At 37.9% G+C, this 20,682-nt stretch overlaps 1 protein-coding gene across 13 annotated transcripts in view; it reads left to right on the forward strand.

Annotated features, from left to right (window-relative positions):
• Positions 1-221: 221 nt before the first annotated feature.
• The window catches only part of nfat5b (nuclear factor of activated T cells 5b), a 33,751-nt gene continuing 13,290 nt past the window's right edge, over positions 222-20,682 (forward strand). For 4 of the 13 annotated variants that reach the window (XM_011489068.4, XM_011489069.4, XM_011489073.4 and 1 more), the window contains exons 1-2: positions 233-537; positions 18,726-18,851. In XM_011489068.4, the coding sequence (XP_011487370.1) occupies positions 465-537; positions 18,726-18,851 (199 nt within the window). In that variant the 5' untranslated portion in view covers positions 233-464. Of the gene's footprint in view, positions 538-14,713; positions 14,805-15,043; positions 15,171-18,725; positions 18,852-20,250; positions 20,314-20,495; positions 20,613-20,682 lie in introns of those variants that run through there. The other 9 variants (XM_011489087.4, XM_078944471.1, XM_078944472.1 and 6 more) reach the window with 7 other exon arrangements.

Below are 20,682 nucleotides of genomic sequence, written 5' to 3' on the forward strand. Positions count from 1 at the left end.
GCTTTATTGCTGAATTTAGATTTGTGAATATAATACTTGGTTAATAAAATTAGAAGATTTATTAAATAAAATTGAGATAAAAAATGTCTTATCATAATTAATGTAACCAAATAAGATGTTTTTCCAGGTTAAATTAAAATGTGGATAAATTTGAGTTTTTATCAAATTTGTCTGGTTATAAATGATCTCCACGTAGGGTGTGCGTGTGACGTCATCGGTGTGGGCGTAACTCAGATCGGCGGCTGACAACAAACATGAGCCGTAGCTGATCGAAGGGGGACTCACCAGCCTAGTGGCAAAAGAGACAGTTGGCCAACAGTATCGACAGCGTCTTTATGTTTGCGTTTGAGGTGCTCAGCGCAACTTTGAAACATTTTAGTCGTCAGACAGAAACTGGAAGAGCTCCGCGTGACGCGTGCTGTGACTGAAGAAGGTGTCCGGTTTCTTCAGTCTGAGGGATTGCGATGCCCTCTGACTTTATCTCCCTCTTCAACGGGGACCTCGACCTGAATTCCCCCAGTACTTTGTACTCTAAAGGTAAACACTTCACTCAGTGTCTTTACACTTTTACCTGTTGCTTTAAAACAATGGTTTTCCTACAACTTAGTGGCAAAACTGTGCTCATGCGCGGCAGCGTTCAACCTCCTGGTGTCTGTCAAACTACCTCCTCCTGTCACATGCCTGTCTATAATCCGTAGCTAGTTTTTTTTAATGTTTAAAGCTGAAACTCATTGTAAAATGATGCTCTCAGATGCCGCGTGCGCACCGGTCAGACCTGTTTACTATCTCCCTAACGTAAAAAAAAAAAAAAAAAAACAGCGCTATCTATTTTCTATGGCTTGTTTGAATAGACAGTCAATGCCCCCACGCCCCCGCACATGCACTCATATGTATGCAGCCCAGCGCTGCCACAGTGGCGCTAGTGTGACCATTAACATTAACTGTGTAATCATCAGCGAGGGAGCCTCAGGCAACCTGTAGATAGACAAACTGAACTCCACTCAACTCACAACACCAGGTGCAAGGATGAAAAACCGCATTATTCAGCTCTGCCACGCCTTTTCCAAAATACTCCGTTTAAATGTCTTTGTAAACATACAACTGTTTGAAACTCCATCATATAGAATACATTAAAATAATTCAACATTTACTGGTCTCATTAAATGATTGAAGATATCCATGGAAAATGCAGTTGCAGAATGCAGACTTTAAAACAATTTATTTTATTGCTTCCATTTTCTACGTAAATGTGAGTGTCACGTCATTTTAAGAGTGAAAGTTTAGCCTTGGTTCAATTTAAATCAAAATTATATGACAATGCTTTTTTATAAAGAAAAAAAAAAGTTCTTCTAATGTACATTAAAAAGAGACATTTGATCGAATCGTGATGGTGTGACTCTAAAAATCAACCAAGTTTAGTATTGGAGCACTGATACTTTTATTTTGAAACATTTGTGCATATTTGTTGAAGTGTTTTTTCTTAATGATAGTAAAGTATATTGAATAGATATGCAGTATGGCTGGTTGGAGCTTGTGAACAGGTTGGTGTGGATGATTAGAAGGGCGTGAGTCCCCTTGGTGACCCCTAAAGGATCAAAGAAATATCACTGTACAAAATGACTATTTAATTGTGATATTTTAAATGTCTTTTTCACCAAATTTCCTAAAATGCCTTTGAAAGATTTTGCAAAATCCTTACCATTGAAAGGTTGTGAATGAAACTAGGCTATAGAGCGACAGGTGCACACCTTGACATTTGATACTGCTGTAATAGTTTCCTTTAAATAAAGTAGTCTGGGGGCGCTACTATCAGTTATCTGTTGGTCTAGTCTTTGTAAACGTAGTTACTAACAACAGTATCAAATAAGCAGATGGTGCAGAAAACATACCAAATCCAAAACCTTGCAAATACACAAGTTTGGGATTTCCTAACAACCACACCCAGTCAATGTTTGGAAATGACATCATAGATTGCTAGATCTCGGATTCACATTTATGCTCCAAGAGTTGAGCTTTCCCAGGGCAAGGGGTTCCGTCTAACATATTAAACCACACTTTTATACATCTTTCATAAATTTTTTTTAGCTATTCATCTGTCTCGTTTAATCTTGCCCGGAGATGTGTTGATGTTTTGACAGGCCTGAGGATCGCACTACCTCTTTGTTGGAAAATGTACATAATCAAGCAGTCACCCATGTGCTGTGCTTGTTTTGATCTTTGTTCATTCTAAATGTTTGATTATTGTTTTATCTCTGTTGCTGTCAGTAGAGGTTCAAATAATTATTGCCTCTTCTCGATTATGCTGACTTTCGAATATCTGCTGGTGGAGACTGTTACCATGGTTTGACGCTTGTTGCCAGCCATCTCCTTAAGAGTCCAGTTTTAGCCCTGAGGCTCAGGATGATCATGGAAACGCCACCAGACTGATCTGATTAACTGGTGTTACGTAAACCCACAGAGACTGCTTCAGAATCAGTGGGACATAGATTATCCTGTCTGAGTGTGTATACAACAAGTTAACCAATAAATAAATCGTCTGTATGGCTCCATGAAAACTAGCCCCCCCAACACATCACGGCAGCAGAGGTTCTTCGGCTATATTTAGTGATGATGGTGTGGCATGCTAATTTTAACATTCTGGGGTTCTGTGTGAAGCTCAGTGGGACTAGTTTCCATTCTCTGGTCAGTAATCTAAACCTTTTAACTATGACATGATTCTACTCCCCTCCCCAGTGTGTTGTATTGAAGGAATGAATGATCTGATTGTAGCAACAAACACAAAAGGATAGTCAGAAAGACGTTGCAGCAAACAAGCGCTACTAAAAAGACCTTTCTGAAATATTTACTTTGTATCGTTTATGTTGCCCCTCACTGCTGTGTCAAATAGCCCATTCTATGACTTTGCAATACTTCACCCTAATCGTTGTGATTGGAGTAGGAACGGGTCCTGTTTGATAGACGAACCGACAAAACAAAAAAGGGCATGTCAATGAAATATTGTACCTTCAAGTGTGATCCAAGGATCTCTGAAGCTTCAGGGACCTGTCAGGGATCTGTCAAGCCTTGCTCTTGGTTAGGCCTGCACAATATACCGCAAATTTATCGTTATCGACGAATATCGCAATAAATCGCAAACCCAAAATGTGTTAAAATAATCTTCTAGCAGCTTGAAGCATTTAACGAATCAAATAAATCCCTTTATGCTTTGACCAATCAGATGGACGCCTTCCCATTGTTGACCAATCAGATGGAGGCCTATTATGTTAACCCTGGTCCTGAAGAGCCTCAACCCTGCCTGTTTTCCAGCTCTCCTTAACCAGCTTGCTGTTGATTGGCTGACTCAAGTGATTTCACATCCTGATTGACTGAACACACCTGATTTTGGTTATCATTATCGAGCAGTCTAGGGAGAATTGGAAAACAGACAGGGTTGAGGCTCTTGAGGACCAGGGTTAGCCACCCTGACGTTTGTCCCCCATGTCGATGAGGGTCATTTGGAGTATAATTTTTAAACTGTTGCAGTGAAATGGGAATGATGTTTTTGTTTATTTTTCTATTTGTTTATTTACCGCAAATTTATCTTTATCGCAATATTGATCACTAATATCGCATATCGCAAGTTTTCCTCATATCGTGCAGCCCTACTCTTGGCAGTTAAACCCTTTGGAGAAATATCCTGACTGCTACTTTTATCACAGCAATCGGAAAGTGTTTGGATGAACCGTCCAAGTGCCTCACAGCATTTTTACCTGTTTTGACTCTGCAGTTTTTCATGGCACCAAAATAGGAACATACACTGCCTCACTGTCTGGTAATATTGCTTTTAAAGGAGTCATTGTATCCCCCGATAATTTGCGTATCGCTAATGACTCTTGTTCTGAGCTTCTGGTAGCCCTTGGTGCTGCATACTAGCCTTATATAATCAATGTGCAATGTTTTTGCGCTCCTGGGGCGTTGTGACATCACAACGGCTCATTAATTCAAACAAAGCGTCTTTGCGACAGTTTGATTGACAGCTATTCACACAGAAATTCACATATGAATCAAATGCTCAAAACATTTTATCGGAGAGGGACTTTAATTATATACCGGTAGTTTATTTTTGTAAATCGACCATACGTTAAGCTGTATAGTGTTTCGTCCTGTTATCGCCTGTTCTACAGTTGTTTCACATTTATGTTTTAATCTGGGCAGTCTCATCTGGACGAGAACATCATATTTTTAGCATGAGGGTCGTCCAGGGAGTAGCAAGGAAAACAACCCACCTTAACAATGGCAGTTCAGGGTAAAAGGGCATTTTTTTCTTCTGTGTTTTGTGGTCAGAATGGGATTTTGGGATAATGGATGCAATAAAAATATCTTTCAAGCTGTCTCACTGTGAAGATGAGCAGTGTTGCGGCTCTGCATCAGTAGTAGTGAGTTTGTTTTACCATTGTGAGTCCTCAGACTTCAGCATAGGTTTTTTTCTTTACATTTTTTTTATTGACACACATCAAGGCTTTGTCAGTAATTAACTGTGTCTTGCCTGTGTATAAACCTGGCTTTAAATAGCACTCTATTAATATTGACTCTGCTGTGTTAAGCAAACTTAGAGGTATGCACTGAAATACTGGACTCCCTCGAAAACTTGTTGATATGCAATGATTGGAAAAAGAGAATCATGGGAAGAACTTTTTGGACATTAATTGTGTGTTACAAAGCAGCTCCGATATTTGTTGCAACTCTGAAAAGCTATTTGGAGCATTTCAGTTTGTTACACAGTAACCCAAACCTGCTCCATATACTTCAGACTTTCACTCAGCTGTTTTGCTCTGATAGTGCTGACCTACATGAACAAATATGGATCTGTATTCCATAATACTTTTTTTCTATTTTTGATAAAAGGTTGTCATTATAATTCTGACACAATATTTAACTCATACATGGCTAAATAATCCTGCCTTGAGCGTAAATTAGTTTGTCTATCCCAAAAAATAATAAAAACCTAAACAAACAAATATGAAACCAGCGATGCATGAAAACGAAAAAAGCTGAACATCTTCAGTCAAGCACATTTTTTTGTTCACTGTAATGCGGGCTTGTTTATATGGGTTCAAAAGGTTGAAGAACGCTTTGAGCAGCACAGGGAAATACACCTCAATTCTTCGGGACTATAACCAATGATCAGTATTTTTTATTTCGGGTCATAAATGTGTTCTCACTTCTTGTTCTGCACCTTTTGTGGGCTGTGCCCAGCTCTGGTTGGGATCTCAGCATGCATTGGGCGGTGGAGCTTTTATCTGAGCACAGCAGCCTTTCTTTTGACTGAGAGAATTTTCTTTCTGACTGCTGAATCCCAATGAGACAAAATTGAGCCATAATTGTATTGGCTCCATCAGGGTCTTGTGTGGCTCCTGCCACACTTTATAGCTACGCTTTGGCTTGAATTTTTACCAGAATTGAATGTTTACATCAGAAATAAAATCCAATATAATGTGAATCTCTTATTAACTTCACTTAAGAGGCACTTGGAGCTGATGCCTGACTAAGCTCATTAAAACAGAGTATAAATAGCACGATACTTTTGAAAAAAAATGTCAGCAGTTGGATTTATAGCTCATTTGTCCTCTTTTTACCAGAGGTCCTGTTGCTATTTACTTTATAAAAGCTGTTAATCACAAGATTAAGTCCTATTTATATTGGAATTTTGAGCTCAGGGTTTTCCCTTTGTTTTTCTTACTGCTGGCAGATGTTGTCCACTTAACTTCTTCTTAGTTATGATATTGTCTGTTTCAATCCCTTTCTGGCACCAACGTCTTGTCCTAATTCAGAGGAATGTTCTCTTTTAGACTATTGGTCAGGATTACATGATTGGGCGTTAGGGTTACGGATCAACTGATCGTGGACACACGTACAGCTCACATAGATAAATGTCTGTGTGTTAGTGGGCAGAAAAGAAGATATGCTTACAAAAGCAGTGTATTTGTGGCTTGAAGAGAACACTGAGGTAGACACTTGTGAGGTCAACGGTGCAAGAAATGTGCAGAGTAAATGCAGTTCATATACCTTTAAATATCTGTCACATGAAGCATTCCGGCACTATCAAAGCGGGCAGGCTAATTCTGCATGTGGGGGAAAAAAAAGTGTTGATTTGAACGTGTGTGTTTGGACCCTTATCTTTTAGTTAAATCTGTGTAATTAATCATTAACACTAACCAAACTTCAGTAAGAAGTTTAATTGTGGTCAGGTCAAAATATCACCTCCTCTGGTATTTACTGCACACTTGTGACTTTGTTTTGGCGGCAGAAAATCAATCTTTAAGTGGTTTAACCTGTTGAAGCACCTGAACCTGATATTTTAGAGTCCTTCTTGAGTGACACGTGAGCTCTAAACTCTAAACACTTGCATGCTTACATTTTGGAATTTTCTTTTTTTTTCTTTTCTTCAAAATTCTTTTTCTAAAAATGCTTATAGCAATTTAGAATGATAGTTCATTTGTGGATCTCTGTACTTGAAAACAAAAGCTTACATCATTGGCTTGTTTAGTTTTTTAAATAGACAGATTTAAGAATTAACATTAAAATGAAGTACTGAGAAAGCTGCAATGCAAAAAAGCCAACAATGATAAAAATAAAGAGTAAACTGATAAATAAACTGTTAAAACTAGCCACAATCTTAGGCTGTTATCCGTCATGCTTTTTATTATTTAGCATTCATTCAGGCTGCATTCTTAGTCAAACAAAGAATGTTGGGCTGGTTATGTGCATTTATTGGTAAATATGCAACTTTATTGTTTTTTGTGTGTGTGCTACTGAGAACTTTCATCATTTTTTATGATCTACCATGAACACCCTCCAAAAGTATTAAAAATGTTAGGATTGACAGTTTTTTTCCCTGCTGCCACAAACGTTTAAACTTTTTAAAAGAAGAAAGAGAGACCTTTGTCTCCTCGGTCTGTTGTAGATTAGTCCTTTAACAGAGTTTATGCAATAGGTGCTGCAGTTTCAGCTTATTTTCTACACAAATGCTGCTGAAGTGCTGGGTGTCAGGTGTGTCCAAACCATTCATGTAGTCTTGTTTTTGCTCAATTCTGCAGTGTTTGTTTTGGCTTAACAGTAATGTTGTGTCCCAGCACAGAATTGAATGCATCATGGTTTTCACATCTTGCATGTAGAAGAGAAAAAAAGCTCCATTAGTTATTTTCTGTGCCTGATTGTGGACACAGTGCCAGCCTATAGTCGGAAGTGAGGATGCCCGTGACGTCCAGTGGTTTTGCTCGTGTTAACCTGGTGAGAGATTTCCCACACTTGTATAAAAAGCCAAAAGCCCCTGCGAGTTCCAACAGCCACCCCTTGTGCTTCACCTCAGAGCAAGATGATTCTGAAGTTGGACATTAAATATTAAGAGTGGTGTGTCTTGGCTAGCCACAGTTTTTCCACTGGCACCGGAGACACCGCGGTTAGGATGTCAGAAACTCATTATGCGTCCATACAAGATGCTGTTTTGCCAGGGTATTTTCTGAACTAAAATAAGAAAAAGATCATTCGAGTCCAATTATCTATGAAACGTTTTATTAAGAACAAGGACATTTTAGATCCAGGGAAGTCTATTTGCCCTGTAGAAAACATTAAAACAGTGAAGAATGCAAAGAAGTTTTGATTCTAGACAGGACCAATGGTGTTTATTGAGCAGCTTTTTGGTTTTCCAAATGGTGCAGAAGATTTAATTTGCACTCCTAGTAAATATTTCTTTAGGTCAGCAAACATTTAAAGTTGTACTCTTCAGTCAAAGGAGTTGCTGTTTTTGCTAATCTGTTCCTGCAGATCATTTCCAGTATGTGTTGAGATCCTAAGGCTTTAAACAAAACGATGTTTTATTGTCATCACAGTATGTTGATAAGTTCTTCTTTATGAGACAAGAAATGATGAATGGATCCACGTGTCAAAGGACAGGGCTTGCTTGGAAGTAATTTTAAAGCTTTCAAAAATTCAAAGCACTTTTGACTTTAGGCTGTACTTGTTATAGCTCAGATGTTTCAGTGTCCTGTCTGTTTTTGTTTTTCTTTTCTTTTTTCCATTGAGTCATTTGCTGTTTTCTGGACTGACTGGCAGGACTGGACCAAACTTGCAGTATTGAAGCGTCTGAGTTCCTGTCATTGTTTGGACTTTCTCTCACTATGTAAACTCAGGTCGGGTATAAAAAAAGCCTTTAAAAAATCCAACATTGCAAAAGGGGCTAAATGCAACAAAATAATCCCAGACATGTATGAGCAAACCAGTAAAGGTGGCTGCTCGTACTCCTGTTGTAATTCTGCACATTCTTAATATTTCACATTAGATTAGGGAAACAAAACTTTTTCAAATTCTTTAGGCTTGAGTGGCTCCGTTTTTGTCATTGATTGAGCATTATGTTGTTCTTAAAGCCTTTTAAAACCCCAGCCTGTAATTAAGTTGTATTACATTTACCTTATTACTCTTAAGTAGCTAAATCAAAATGTTTAATGCATTCATCCCATTTTCCTTCTTTTTCTCTGTTTTAACTTTGTGTTGAGTTGCTGTGGTGGGGCTGGATTTTCAAACCAAAGGTCACGTTTGCTTTCACTCCCCGCACACAGTGGAAGTGTTTGGCTGCGGACAAGTTAAGACTAGAGAAGCTAAACATAAAAGCTACTAAATAGTTTCCACATCAGTTTGTCTGCAGCAGTTTGAAGAAAAGTTTGACATTTTTGTCTTGTTTTGATCTGGGTTATTGCCTCATAGTTGTTGCTCCGTCATGTTACAGAATTTGGCAAGAGGGGACTTTTTTCTTCTTTTTTTTCGTCAAACGTGCCTAATTAGACTTTGTCAGCTGGAATGCTGACGTTCATACTATCTCAACAAGCTTAAACCTGCTCAGAAAAAAAAATAAAAATAAGAGTGACTCCACAGATTTTCTCCTTCCCTTGCCTTTAGCAACGTTGGAAAAAATATGTTGAAGCACACGAGACTGAATGGTGTATACAGCGTTCTTGTAAGGGTTACAGATGTGTATTCTTTTAAAAGAGGAGGTTTAATATTTACTTATGATCCCACCAAAAGGATTTCTTCTTTTATTTATTTTTGTTATTACAGTCCTTTAAAGCCCAGAACAGCTTTGCTGTTTCATAATTCTTCTGTTTTCCCAGACTGCGTGTTTTTTGCTCAACTAATCAGCAGACCTCCCAAATCCTCAGTTAGACTTCACAGCAAATCTCCTTAAGTAATAATAACTAAGGGTCTTGGCTTCATTTAACCCAACAACACGTCGTCACAAGTGTTTTAAAATGAAAAGTTGAAACAGAAAAGGGGATTTGCATAACGAGGGACGGACGGGCAGTATAGATGAGCTCCGACACAACAGAGGAATTTTGTAAGGCCCGAGCGGACCCAGCGGTTGTTTTTGTATGTAGCGCTGATTGTTTTGAAAGTCTTCTCAGTTTACAAAAAAATCGTGTTTGGTTTCCACATTCTTATTCTCAATTGTTCCTTTGTTTTGTGAATAACTGGGTCCCTCTGGACTCAGTCTTTGTTGGTGAACTCTTGTCGATGATCAAATGCCTTTTTGTTTTTTCTTTAATATTATTATAGTTGGCGATTTGCTTTTCCAAGCAGCTTCACTTCCATTTGTGGCTATTTTCAAATGAGGTTTATTAGATTGAAAGTGGACCCTGCACCACCTGTGGCTTCCCTGTGCAAAAAAAAGTGGCCTAAATCTGTGAGAATTGAGATATCATTTATCTTCTTTTGTAAGTCTCTCCCAGCGGAGTTTAGAAGCAGGAGCTGAGCTTCTCCTGATATTTGGGTGTTGGGTGTTGTTGGGTGGGGTCAAGACAAACTTGTTGCTGCTTGATTGCAAAATAGGATTTGGATGTCAGAAAACGTAACATGCTGGCCGGGGTTTTTTTTTGGGGTGTGGCAGCGTTGGGGAGGATGGTCTCAGAGACTGTCTGCTGGACGGGACTGGGACATCTGTCCTGCTAGTAAGGGGACACACATTTTTCTATTAACTTTTTTTATTAGTAATAATAGAAGCACTATCATTTCCCTTCATAAGCTTCATTTTTCAAGTCTTTCCCGGTACGGATTTGTGTGGAGTGACAGACTGAACCTATTACTCTATTTCTGGGGCCCAGTGATAGAATGGCCCCTCACACACAGAGCCTGCTGTGATAGATATCGATGAATGTTGTTGTTTAAACTCTAATCATTGAGTGGTTGCAATCCAACTCACTTGAATAAAAATCACAGGTCCGAATAGTAGCAGCTCTGTCCTATACCTCCATCACCTACCTGTACGTACATGTCTGCACATTCCTTGTCCAAGACAGTGAACCCCACATCGTTCTGCCAATCAATCCCTGATTTTGAACCTTTTTTTTTTAAATAAATAATCTTAGATGTATTACCCACTGAACTGCACTTCCTATTTATTTTTTGTCCTAATATCTAAGGCGCACATTTCGGTCTGCGATCATACTGGTTATAATCCTTAAAGTCCTCTATTTATTCCCCCAGCTTTTTGTTTTTCTTTATTTTATTGTGGTGATGCTCCTTAAATTGTGTAGATTGTTTTGTAGCAGTGCAGCTCTTACATTAATACACTTATACATGTTTTTGTAGCTAGTTTAAGTGATGTCACGTTGCCCATGAGTGCTTGCGTCCAATGTTGCTCTGGCTTCTTCCTGTTACCTCAGTCTGTCTTTCCTGCAAAGCAGACAGAAAGACGTTTGTTGGGCCTGCTGTTGCTGTTTTATTACAAATGGGTTTTTATGAATATGTATACACATGCAGGAGTGTATTTTTTATTCAGAGGAAAACAGGCAAATACTTTTAGACTTGATTCAAAATGTTTGGCGTGTTTTGAAATTTTCTTTCAATGTTGTTTACCTACAAACATAGGTTTTTTTCAATTTGGTGGCTGCTTATTTTCTCTCCTCTAAACAATCATCTCATTACTTGTTGATGTTGCTCCTTTTACTATGGGAAGTTTTCTAATCCTATGTTTCACTAAAGCTCTGCTAAACTCAGGGCTTTAGTGAACTTAACTTACCTGAGTGGTTAGGTACAGTGGATTGCATAATTTTATCAGAAAACGGAGGAGTCATTTTTTCATAGCAAGTCCGACCTCTGTAGTTTTTGCCATTGTCTTTTTGGGATTAGCTGCCCTGAAGCAGATACGTGGTGTACCAAAAATAAGTTGGGCGAGCACATTTGGAATGGCACAGCACCTGGAGCACACTCTGTTCTGGAATTAAAAAGATTACTGTCGGCATTTGCCATGCAATGGTGAGATAGTGTTTAAAGGTCACATGCGCTGTGATACTTGTGCCTGGCTTTTGTTTTTTTTTATTAGAACAAGTTCATTTTTTTTCTGCAGTCCAGAAGTCAGGGAAATTCTCATTCAGGTTCCCGGTACAGGTGAATTTTGTTGCTTTTCACGGCTGAATTAGTTGCTAAAAGGAAGACTCACGAGTGATGCACAAAGGAAGAAACTTAAAAAAAACTCATTAAAAATCCACGACACATATTCCATGTGAAAGAGGGCGGTGTTTTGGGGACATATATGTGTGTTTAGGATTTTAATGATTTTTACCCAATAAATCTGTATCATCGCATCAGTTTTATTCTTATTTTCCCCTTTTTGGAAATGATCAATAAAATGTAATCAAAATGTTACAAACCTGAACAATGCGGTTTATAAAAACTCACTAAGGAATCAGCCTAGATTCCGATAATAATATTTTAAAAGTTTGTGCAGTGCAAAAACAGACCCCTTAGAAATAAATCCACAAATTCTAGTCACTCAAACACGTTTTCTCAAACTAAAATTATTTTGCTGTTTAAAAACTTCTCAAGATAAGATTATTTTTCTTGAAAGACAGAAAATAAGACATTTCTCTTGAAACAAGAGTATTTGTGCATTCTGCAGTGGGAGCGGTATTTTGCTTCAAAAAGGTGCATTTGTGTCTCATAAAAATGACGGGCTCCTCACCTTCAACATTATGATTGTCATGATAAGAAGAATGTTGTTTAACTGTGGTAACAATGCGAATTATGTCGTCTAAAGGTACTCAGTAAGTAAAAACAAAAAAAACTAGCAAAATAAGGATTTAGTCGAATGGTCTGGTAAAAGCATAACGACCAATCTGCAAATATGTAATTCTTCTAATAATTCAGTGATGGTACAAAACAAATAACAGGGTAATGGGTGATTTGGACATAATCCAATGTTTAGCAGCAGAAAACCTTTATGTAATAGAAATTTGTACGGTTTGTAATGTATACTGTACATATTTTGAGGAGTGCAAAAACATAACTGTTGCAGACTGTTATCTATACTTTTGTTCACCATAATCCTGTAATTTTTCTCTGTTTAATTCTTCCTTTTTGGGTCGGCTACTTATAAACCCGGCCCCTTAAGCTGTCCAGATAAATATGTTATATTTTTTAAATAATGTTACAAAAGTTTGGGTTTTCCGAAGAATTAGGCCTTTGGAATTTTGTCATTTCATGTAATGAAAAAACCTTAACATGTACGTGCACACAGAGCGCACAGATACAGCTACGTGTTTTGACTTGTTATTTTGTCATTTACATCTGTTTCTTTATCAGAAATACATTTTGCTCTTGGTGTCATAACGCAGTCTGAGTGCAATATTGTGACTCAGGCTGTGGCTGCAGCTATTGTACTGTTGGCTGTTCATGCAACATTCTTGAGTCATCATGTCTGATAAAATCTCTTGGCATAGTTTTGGCATGCTGTCAAGCGTTGTGAAAGTTAAGCAAGTTGGTTCCCATACTCACTTGTTGTAGTATGACAAAGCGGGATATGCGTTTGTTTATGCAAAAAAATCTGAAAGATATTCGATCATACTTAGGAAATAGCACGCTCATAGCAAAGTTTAATAAAAAGCTGAATTAGTTAATTAAACTTTCCCCTTAAGTTTATTAGTTTGACTTCTAAAACATTGGTTTTGTTGGAGAGAAAATGTTTTTAACCACATAAGTAGGCCTACTTAAAGGAAGTTTTACCTTAAACAAATGCACATGCCATGTTTTGTTGTTGTTGTTTTGCATCGTGTTGACACACCCTTCTTGTACTCTACAGTAAATCTACAAGAGTAGTCCTATATTACTATGCCACAATCACAATTCAAGCTGTATGTTGCACAATTAAATCAAATTATGTTGAAAGGTAATCATTGCATCCCTGCTGCACACCAGTATGTTTATGTGGTGAGCATCATACATGTGTTGTTCTAAATTTAAGAAGAAATTAGTATTTATTCTATTACTACATTGCACCAGGCTTGGTATAAACCAACTGAATGGTTTTCTTCATTGTTTCTTGTTTTTAGCAAATAAATGATAGATTATTCCCCATTTTTAGTATTTTGTTGTTTTGTAAAACACAAATCAGAAATCAAATCAAATGATGGGAAAAGTAAACCGTTGCATTACCTTTATATACTATTAAACTAGTATGGTAAAGTTTGTAATATGCAGTTTGCATAATTAAACATTAGACATTTTTGTTAATATTATACATTTTTAGGTGGTTTTAACAATATTTTTTCTGATAGAATATAGGTTGGACTTGTTTGTTTTTGGAAAAATATATCTATATTTGGTAAAATAATTTAAAAAAAGAGGAATCAGGCCTACTACATAGTATATTTTGGAATGTTTTTACACTGTTGTATAGTCAACCTTAAAGTTTTTAATGCTATACTTGATAAAGAAGGATCATATATTAACCTTGGACTTTGAAATAATTAAAAATGTATGCCAACCTTGTAAACACACACACACACACACACACACACACACACACACACACACACACTCACACACACACATATATATATAACACACAACACTTAACAACCCTTTTTCAGTGGTTCCATTAAACTTTTACAGTAAAAACGTGCACTGTAAAATAGACCTTGAGAATGGCTTTTTTGGACCAATTCAACATACTACCAGCTATGTTAGAGCTATTTTTTACTTTTCTTGTTTGATTATTTAGTTGTGGTTACTATTGTCCCAGTTCCTTAGTAGTTATTTTAAAACATTTTGCTTTAACCTACACTGATAGCAAAAAGAGACTAACAACCGTGACATTTCTTTTTAGAGATGTTCCGGATCATCCCGGCGAGTTCTGTTTTCTTGTTGCTTACTTTGTGCTTGTTTTAGAAAAACACTGTCTTCATCTCTTCACTTTACTTGTCTTGGGTCATGAGGGACATAGAGGCTCAAAAGACTCATCCCCTGATCTGTGTTGCTATGGAGCCAGTGGCAGCCCTCGTGTAGGCTTGGCTGTAAACATTTCAGGGTTGTTGCACATGGTTTGCTGCTGGTACTTTCCCCCCTCACTGTGTTTTTTTTTTTTTTTTCTTTTCTTGGAATAGTATCTAAATGCTCTATTAGAACAATCTTAATCTTCTGCTCTTAATCCCATTTTCTATATTTTGCTTAATATAGTCAATTCATACGGTGCAAGCATTGGAGCCAGAACTCTCCAGCAACAGAAGCAGTTGTGTTTCTGCTTGACAGAATTCCACATGGCAATACCACTAACCTGTTGAACAAGATGTAGCACAGAAAAAAAGGGTCTGGAGAATAATAAACAAGACAGGGGAGAGAAGTGGGTGGAGCAGAAAGGGGGGAGGGGAGGGGGGCAAAGGGGAGTTAAGTCAGTCACTCAGCCAAAAACCAGTGCCACGCCCCAGGTGCCAGGGCTAGTAGAAGCAAGCAGCAGGAATGTGAGAGAAATGAATGGGAGCGTAAGTTCTGCCATTCACATGGTGAGTCCCTTCTTTTTACCCCCCCCCCCCCCCCCTCTCTCCTTTTAGCCTGCAGCACCACCGAGCTTGTTGAAATAATGAGAAGATAATATATTTAGCATTATGCAACATGTCAACCTGGAAGCTTTGATGACAAGTGTCCGTTTGATGTCTATGTGTGTGAAGAAACAAGTTGACAAGTTGATTTGCAGGACGGCCTGAGCAGAAGTGATCCGAACTAACCACATGGTGTCAGTGTGAATGATTTTGGTCCGCTTTTTAAGCTGTTTTTATCACAGATGGCTGGAAAATGAAAGGTTTTGCTCTGAGAGGTCGGCACAACACGACTGTAATCTGAGAGTCAAATCAAAACATCACGTGCTCCATGTGAGTAAATACCGCTTATTTTCCAGCTTCTTTTTATTATTTTATTTATATTTGCTCTTGTGTGAAAGAGACTTTGTTTTTGCATGTAAATAAAGAGTCACACTCAGTCTGCTTGAACGGAAATGAACATTCACCAAAAAAAGAATTTTGTTTTCTGTCTCCAAAAACGTCACAAGGACTATGGAAACACTGAACAGTCCAGTCAGTGATTCGAGACCACTGCCCCTGGAGAAGAGTGCATATTTTCTGCCTGTGCGGTTGGCAATCTGTTTACTGGAAGAGTTTCTAACTCTGTGCACATGTTGATGCATGTGCAGTCACTCAGAGGACCCTGAGAAGACTGCAGAGTTAAAGGATAAATGCAGTGGCAGTGAGTGTTTTTGTGCGTTATGTGTGCATGTGCATGCATACGTGTCCGTGATTTTGTTTACAGAGAGCAGAAAGTAAGCGGTACAGCCTCACTCTGTGTTTGTATGGTTCAGAGGGATTCATCCAGGTTTCCTGAATCCAGTTTTTCAAGCCCTGTTTATGGGAATCGGGACCGCCTGTACCTCTAAACGTAGGCTGGAAGAGACAGGGGGGCTTTGAGAATGAAGAGTCATGGGCTGGTTTGAGTATGTCCCAGGTTCGCCTATTGTACACAGAGACTGGTAACAATGGGGAAGGGGGGGCGGAAAAGTATTTGATATACATACCAAACACTGGGACTCAGCTGCAAGTAATTAAAGCTGGCAGTTGGTAGAACAGAGTCGGGCGACTGCAACGCCCACCCCAACTTCATACCACAACACGTGGAGGATGAATCTGGCTCTTGCTAGAAATATTGACAGGCTGCTGATCCAAGGTTTCACCAAATCTGTTGTGGGAGCTTTATATTACCACATATTTTTTATATGTGTAGGGTATTTGTGATGGCAAAACTTTTGATTTGACCTCTTGAATTGGTTATATCAATTTATATTCTGCTCCCAGACCTTAAATCCTATTTCAGATTGCAAATAATGACTCTTGTTTTCATGGAAATTCTTTTCATGGACCTTTAGAGATACTGTGTGTGGTGTTGCAATGTTCATTCTCAAAAAAATTAAGAAATTATAATTTATTTTATCATTACCAAAACTAAAAATGTCAGCATGTATTAAAGTGTCTGAATTCTTAACTGAAGACCTGATGGTAAAAAAAAAAACATGGAGAAGACCTTTCATAATGACCTTAGGTATTTCAAATAAAGGGATCAGTGCCTCCTTTAGAGTTTCAGGCATTTAGTGAAAACCATGTATCTTGAGTATCGTGTGAAAATGGTTGGACACAGCCTTTGTAGCTGCAGCACAGGGGTTGTGGGAAGCCTTTTAAACTGCCCCAAGTGATGTCACTGAAAACTGCAGGTTTGCAAGTGAAAAAAATAGGGAGTGGCTACAGACAAACAAGAAAAAGACCTGCTGGACCTTTGTAGCCCTCTCATCGTATCTGTTAGAGGCCAATACCTCAAGGCTGTAAAGTCTTGTCTGAGGGTTGGTTTGTTATGTAAAGTCATGACGCTAGTACTGGAGATGTAGAGAATGGTGTGTAGACTAAACCAACTGTTAAAAAAAGAGGTTCTGCAGGAGTCTTTGGTGGGGGGTTTTTCTCATCAGGGTTTTTTTTTTCCGTTTTACAGAAATGATGAATTGTAGTTGTAATTAAGAACCAAACAGTAGTTGTTTGTGTTGCAACGGGAGCTAACAATGATCACACAAATCAAAGGGTCAATTTACTTTTTTTATGTTATGGGCAAAAGTTGAGAGATGTTGCAAGAGGAAACCTGTTTTGCATCTAAGCTAATGAAGGACACATTCTCTCCATAAAGATGTGGTTCAGTGTTTGTTGTTTTTTATCTTGTTTGTTCTGTTTTTGATGTCAACTGTGTCACAGCATTGATTTTTTTTTTTTAAATAGTTATAATTACTTTATAGACATTTACCATCAAATGTTTCCTTTTTTTGTTTCATTTAAAAAAACTATTGCTTTATCAAATACTTATTTGTTTCTGACCGTAACACTTTTTTATCCTGACTTTAAATAGTGCTGTTTTTCATTATTGTTTAGTTTATTGACGCTGTGACATGTAGAAATTTCATTCGCTTTCAATGCTCTCCTAGTGTTGGTAACAGATATTGTGATTCATAAAGACCCTCTCAAAAGAAGATTGTTTTTTTGGGGGGGGGTTGTTTTTAACATGTTCCTGTGGCATTTTTCTCATGCATGATGGAAGACATGTTTAAAGAAAATTCAGATTAAAATAGCATTTCTGATTATTTCTTTTTTTAATTGTTGCCAAAAAGGAGCAGACAAAAGAATGTAGTTGGAAAAAGCTTATAGATGTGATGTAGGACCTACAACAGCAAGCCACACACTCTCTGCTCCACTTCATTCTCATGCATCCGCTTGTAGACAAACAGATCCATGTACGTTGTTTTCCTTGTCTGAGTTAGCTTCTGGCTCCAAACTGTACGGATGGATAGCTCCAATATTTCTCGCCATTTTTGTTGCAACAGTAATGTTAGGTCGGGGTTGTGAGGGGCTTCAAGCTAGTGGGAGAGAGTGTAAAAAAGATGGATGATAGGAAATGGGGGCAGGCTTACTCTGCGCCAGCGGTCCCGCCCGCAACTCGGAGGCAAATTTCTGACGAACTCCTGCCTCTCTGCAAAAACTGTGTCTTAGAAAACGACAACGATTTTTTGATTTTGGCTAAAAGCTGCATAATCATAATTAAAAGACCACTAAGACCACTTTTGCAAAAGATCAAAATGTAATCAGATTGAGACTTTAAAGCATTACTACTACTCACTTTGGCTTTGTCAGCTCAGTCTCTTTTTCCCCCTTTTTTTCTCAATACCCTGATCAATTTTTTTCTATCAGTTTATTTATTTGTAATTTTAAACATAAACTCCAAGAAGATTATTTTGTTACATTTAAGTCTTTTAAAGAAAAACAACAAGAACAAACTTTTCTACCATCTGCTCAATGTTTAAGTTGATCGTGGCGTTGTCTTCTCTCTCCAATGTTGTGGATAAAGGGATGCTCTCACATCCAAGTAGAATTCTATTCATTTTTCTAAAACGTTTCTAAAACGTATCTTCACTTGTCGAAAGGATAGCACAACATTTTCTTCTTTTTCCAACATAAAAGGATAAAAAGGAGCACAACCTGTACATTATATCAGCCTGTGCTGAACCAGTGGATAAAAAGGGATGACTTCTGCTGGTGTAAAAATTCTACACTCGAAAAAGGAAGCAGCAGTGTCGTCTCCTGTGGAGGTTGTGTCGGGCATTCTGCACTGTTTTTTTATTTTTTGGGCCAAACCTGATCAGACTTTTCTGTAAATATGAACAGAAATTGTTGCATATTTCATTTATTCTTTTTAGGGTTTGGTCTGAAGAATAGCCGCAGTGACACAATTTCTTTTTTAAGTTTGAGTTTTTTTTAGTTTAAATTTGTTTTTTCCCTTTTATTGTGATTGAACGAATCCCAATACTACTGCTTTTATTGTCCCCCCCCCTTCCACTCTCACAACAGAATCAGTCTATGACCTTCTTCCCAGAGAGCTGCAGTTGCCTGCTTCTACTCAACAGAACCAGGAAGGCATGAGTCAAACGAGTGGCGGAGAGGCAGATCCTCTCCCTTCAGCTCCTTTAGCATCAGGTAGTATCCTTCTCATTTCTCCTCTGTGAGCCAAACTCGTCTGCCCTCTGCCCCTCCTGCCAAAAGAAACCGCACCTTACTCAGCAGTCTGTGCCCTTAGGCGAACAAACCAATTTGTGCAGCAAGAAAGCCTGTCAAACTAGCGCCCTGCTTCTCACATGTGAGGGAAAGAGGGATGACACCTGAGTCGAGTCAGTTGAACATGCCTGCTTGCCTGTATCTGCTTGTCTGTTTATTTTTTTTATATTAGTATGTTCTTTTCACTTGGAGCAGCCTATAAAAATAAGGAAAAACATGCTCAGACTGTACCATTTTCTTGTTGACATGATAACAAGGACCAATACTTGTGTATTAAACATAAATTAAATCCCTGTAATGGATTAACACAGTGGTTCTTTTGCTGTGGATTAAAGAAGTTTTAAAGTGGATAAAGAATTTACTCCGGAAATAATTCTCATTGATTGATTATTTCATCAAATGCTCAACACTAAAACCACACAGTCCTTTTAAATAATTTTGGGATGATTCATTAAACGTCAATCACAGCTAGATAACATAAAATATAACTAAAACATAGTCTAGCAGTCAAATAAACATTTTGTTTCTGTTGAAAGCAAATATATTTCTCAAGACCTCATGTTTTATAGATCTGTTTGAAGTTCTTGTTGCGTTCTTACTACTTACTTGTGTCCACATACTTTTTGTGGTAGGAATGTGCTCGGGCCACAGATAAATCAGAAACACCAAAGAGCAACTAAGCAACCAAAAGGGCAACCAGGCTTGATATCTGTCAAAAGATTGTATTTAAAAAATCCGCCATATTAAAAAGCACAACTTACCGTGTTTCCTTAGTCCTAACCCTCCAAAACCTTTTGCTCCAAACTCCTTGCAATCTACAAAAACCAAGCTACTAATTAGCAATATCTCCACAATTTTCTTTGCTTGTGAGCAATTTTATATTGAGATGTCAAAACAGTTCTTTTGTTCTTCAATATTTGATGTTTCCATTGTGTTCCTGGGTGCATTTTTAAGTCATTAAAAGTCACCCCCCTCACCAGATTCTGCGTCTTTATTCATTCTTACTGTGTGTTTTGGAAACTAATGAGTCACCAAACAATGCAGAAGGTAAACAGTACTCTAACCTTTTTGTTGTTTGCTTGCTTTTTTCTTTTTTGTAACCGTCTCCAGAATAACCTCGTGTCCCTGTAGTACTTTAGAACTTACAATTTTTCTAACGTTTTAAATTACAAAAACAGCATGTTGGAAACTTTTTACTTTTTTTTTTATTCCTCTTTCTTTTCTATCTTTTCATTTTTACTTCTTATCTTTCGGGTGGGTGGGAATAATTTACTGTTCAGCTTTTATTGCTCATCTTTTTTGTTTCATTTTTATATTCCAGGAGGTTTCTTCTGAAGCAGGGAGTGTCTGCATATAAAATCATCTGCAGTCCTCTGCTTCATAGGTCAGAAACTTGTTTTCCTTTGACTCTGTGGCTATGTCCAGTCCCCAAAATTCACCTGTGCAGCATTCAAAAAGGCATGCATCATATTGACATGAATGTCCCCCATTTTATTATGTTTGCACATTTTAGAACAACGATGAAATGCTAATAGCTAGTAATAATTCCAATAAAAATGATTGTTTGAATTTCACGTTACCTCTCATTTCTATTCTTTTTCCACCCTTTTTTTTGAAGATGCTCGTCTACTGCGCTTCAAATATTCCGTATGTTTTAAAGTCTTCTGCACCAAAGACTTTTATGTAAGATCCAGTAAGAAGAGGGACTTGTGGCTGAAAAACAAAATGCAATAGAATTACCTGGAAGTCAACA

Source organism: Oryzias latipes, chromosome 3 (assembly GCF_053564925.1).
Source record: "Oryzias latipes strain Hd-rR chromosome 3, Olatipes_Hd-rR_3.1".
In the NCBI taxonomy this organism is placed as follows: domain Eukaryota; kingdom Metazoa; phylum Chordata; class Actinopteri; order Beloniformes; family Adrianichthyidae; genus Oryzias; species Oryzias latipes.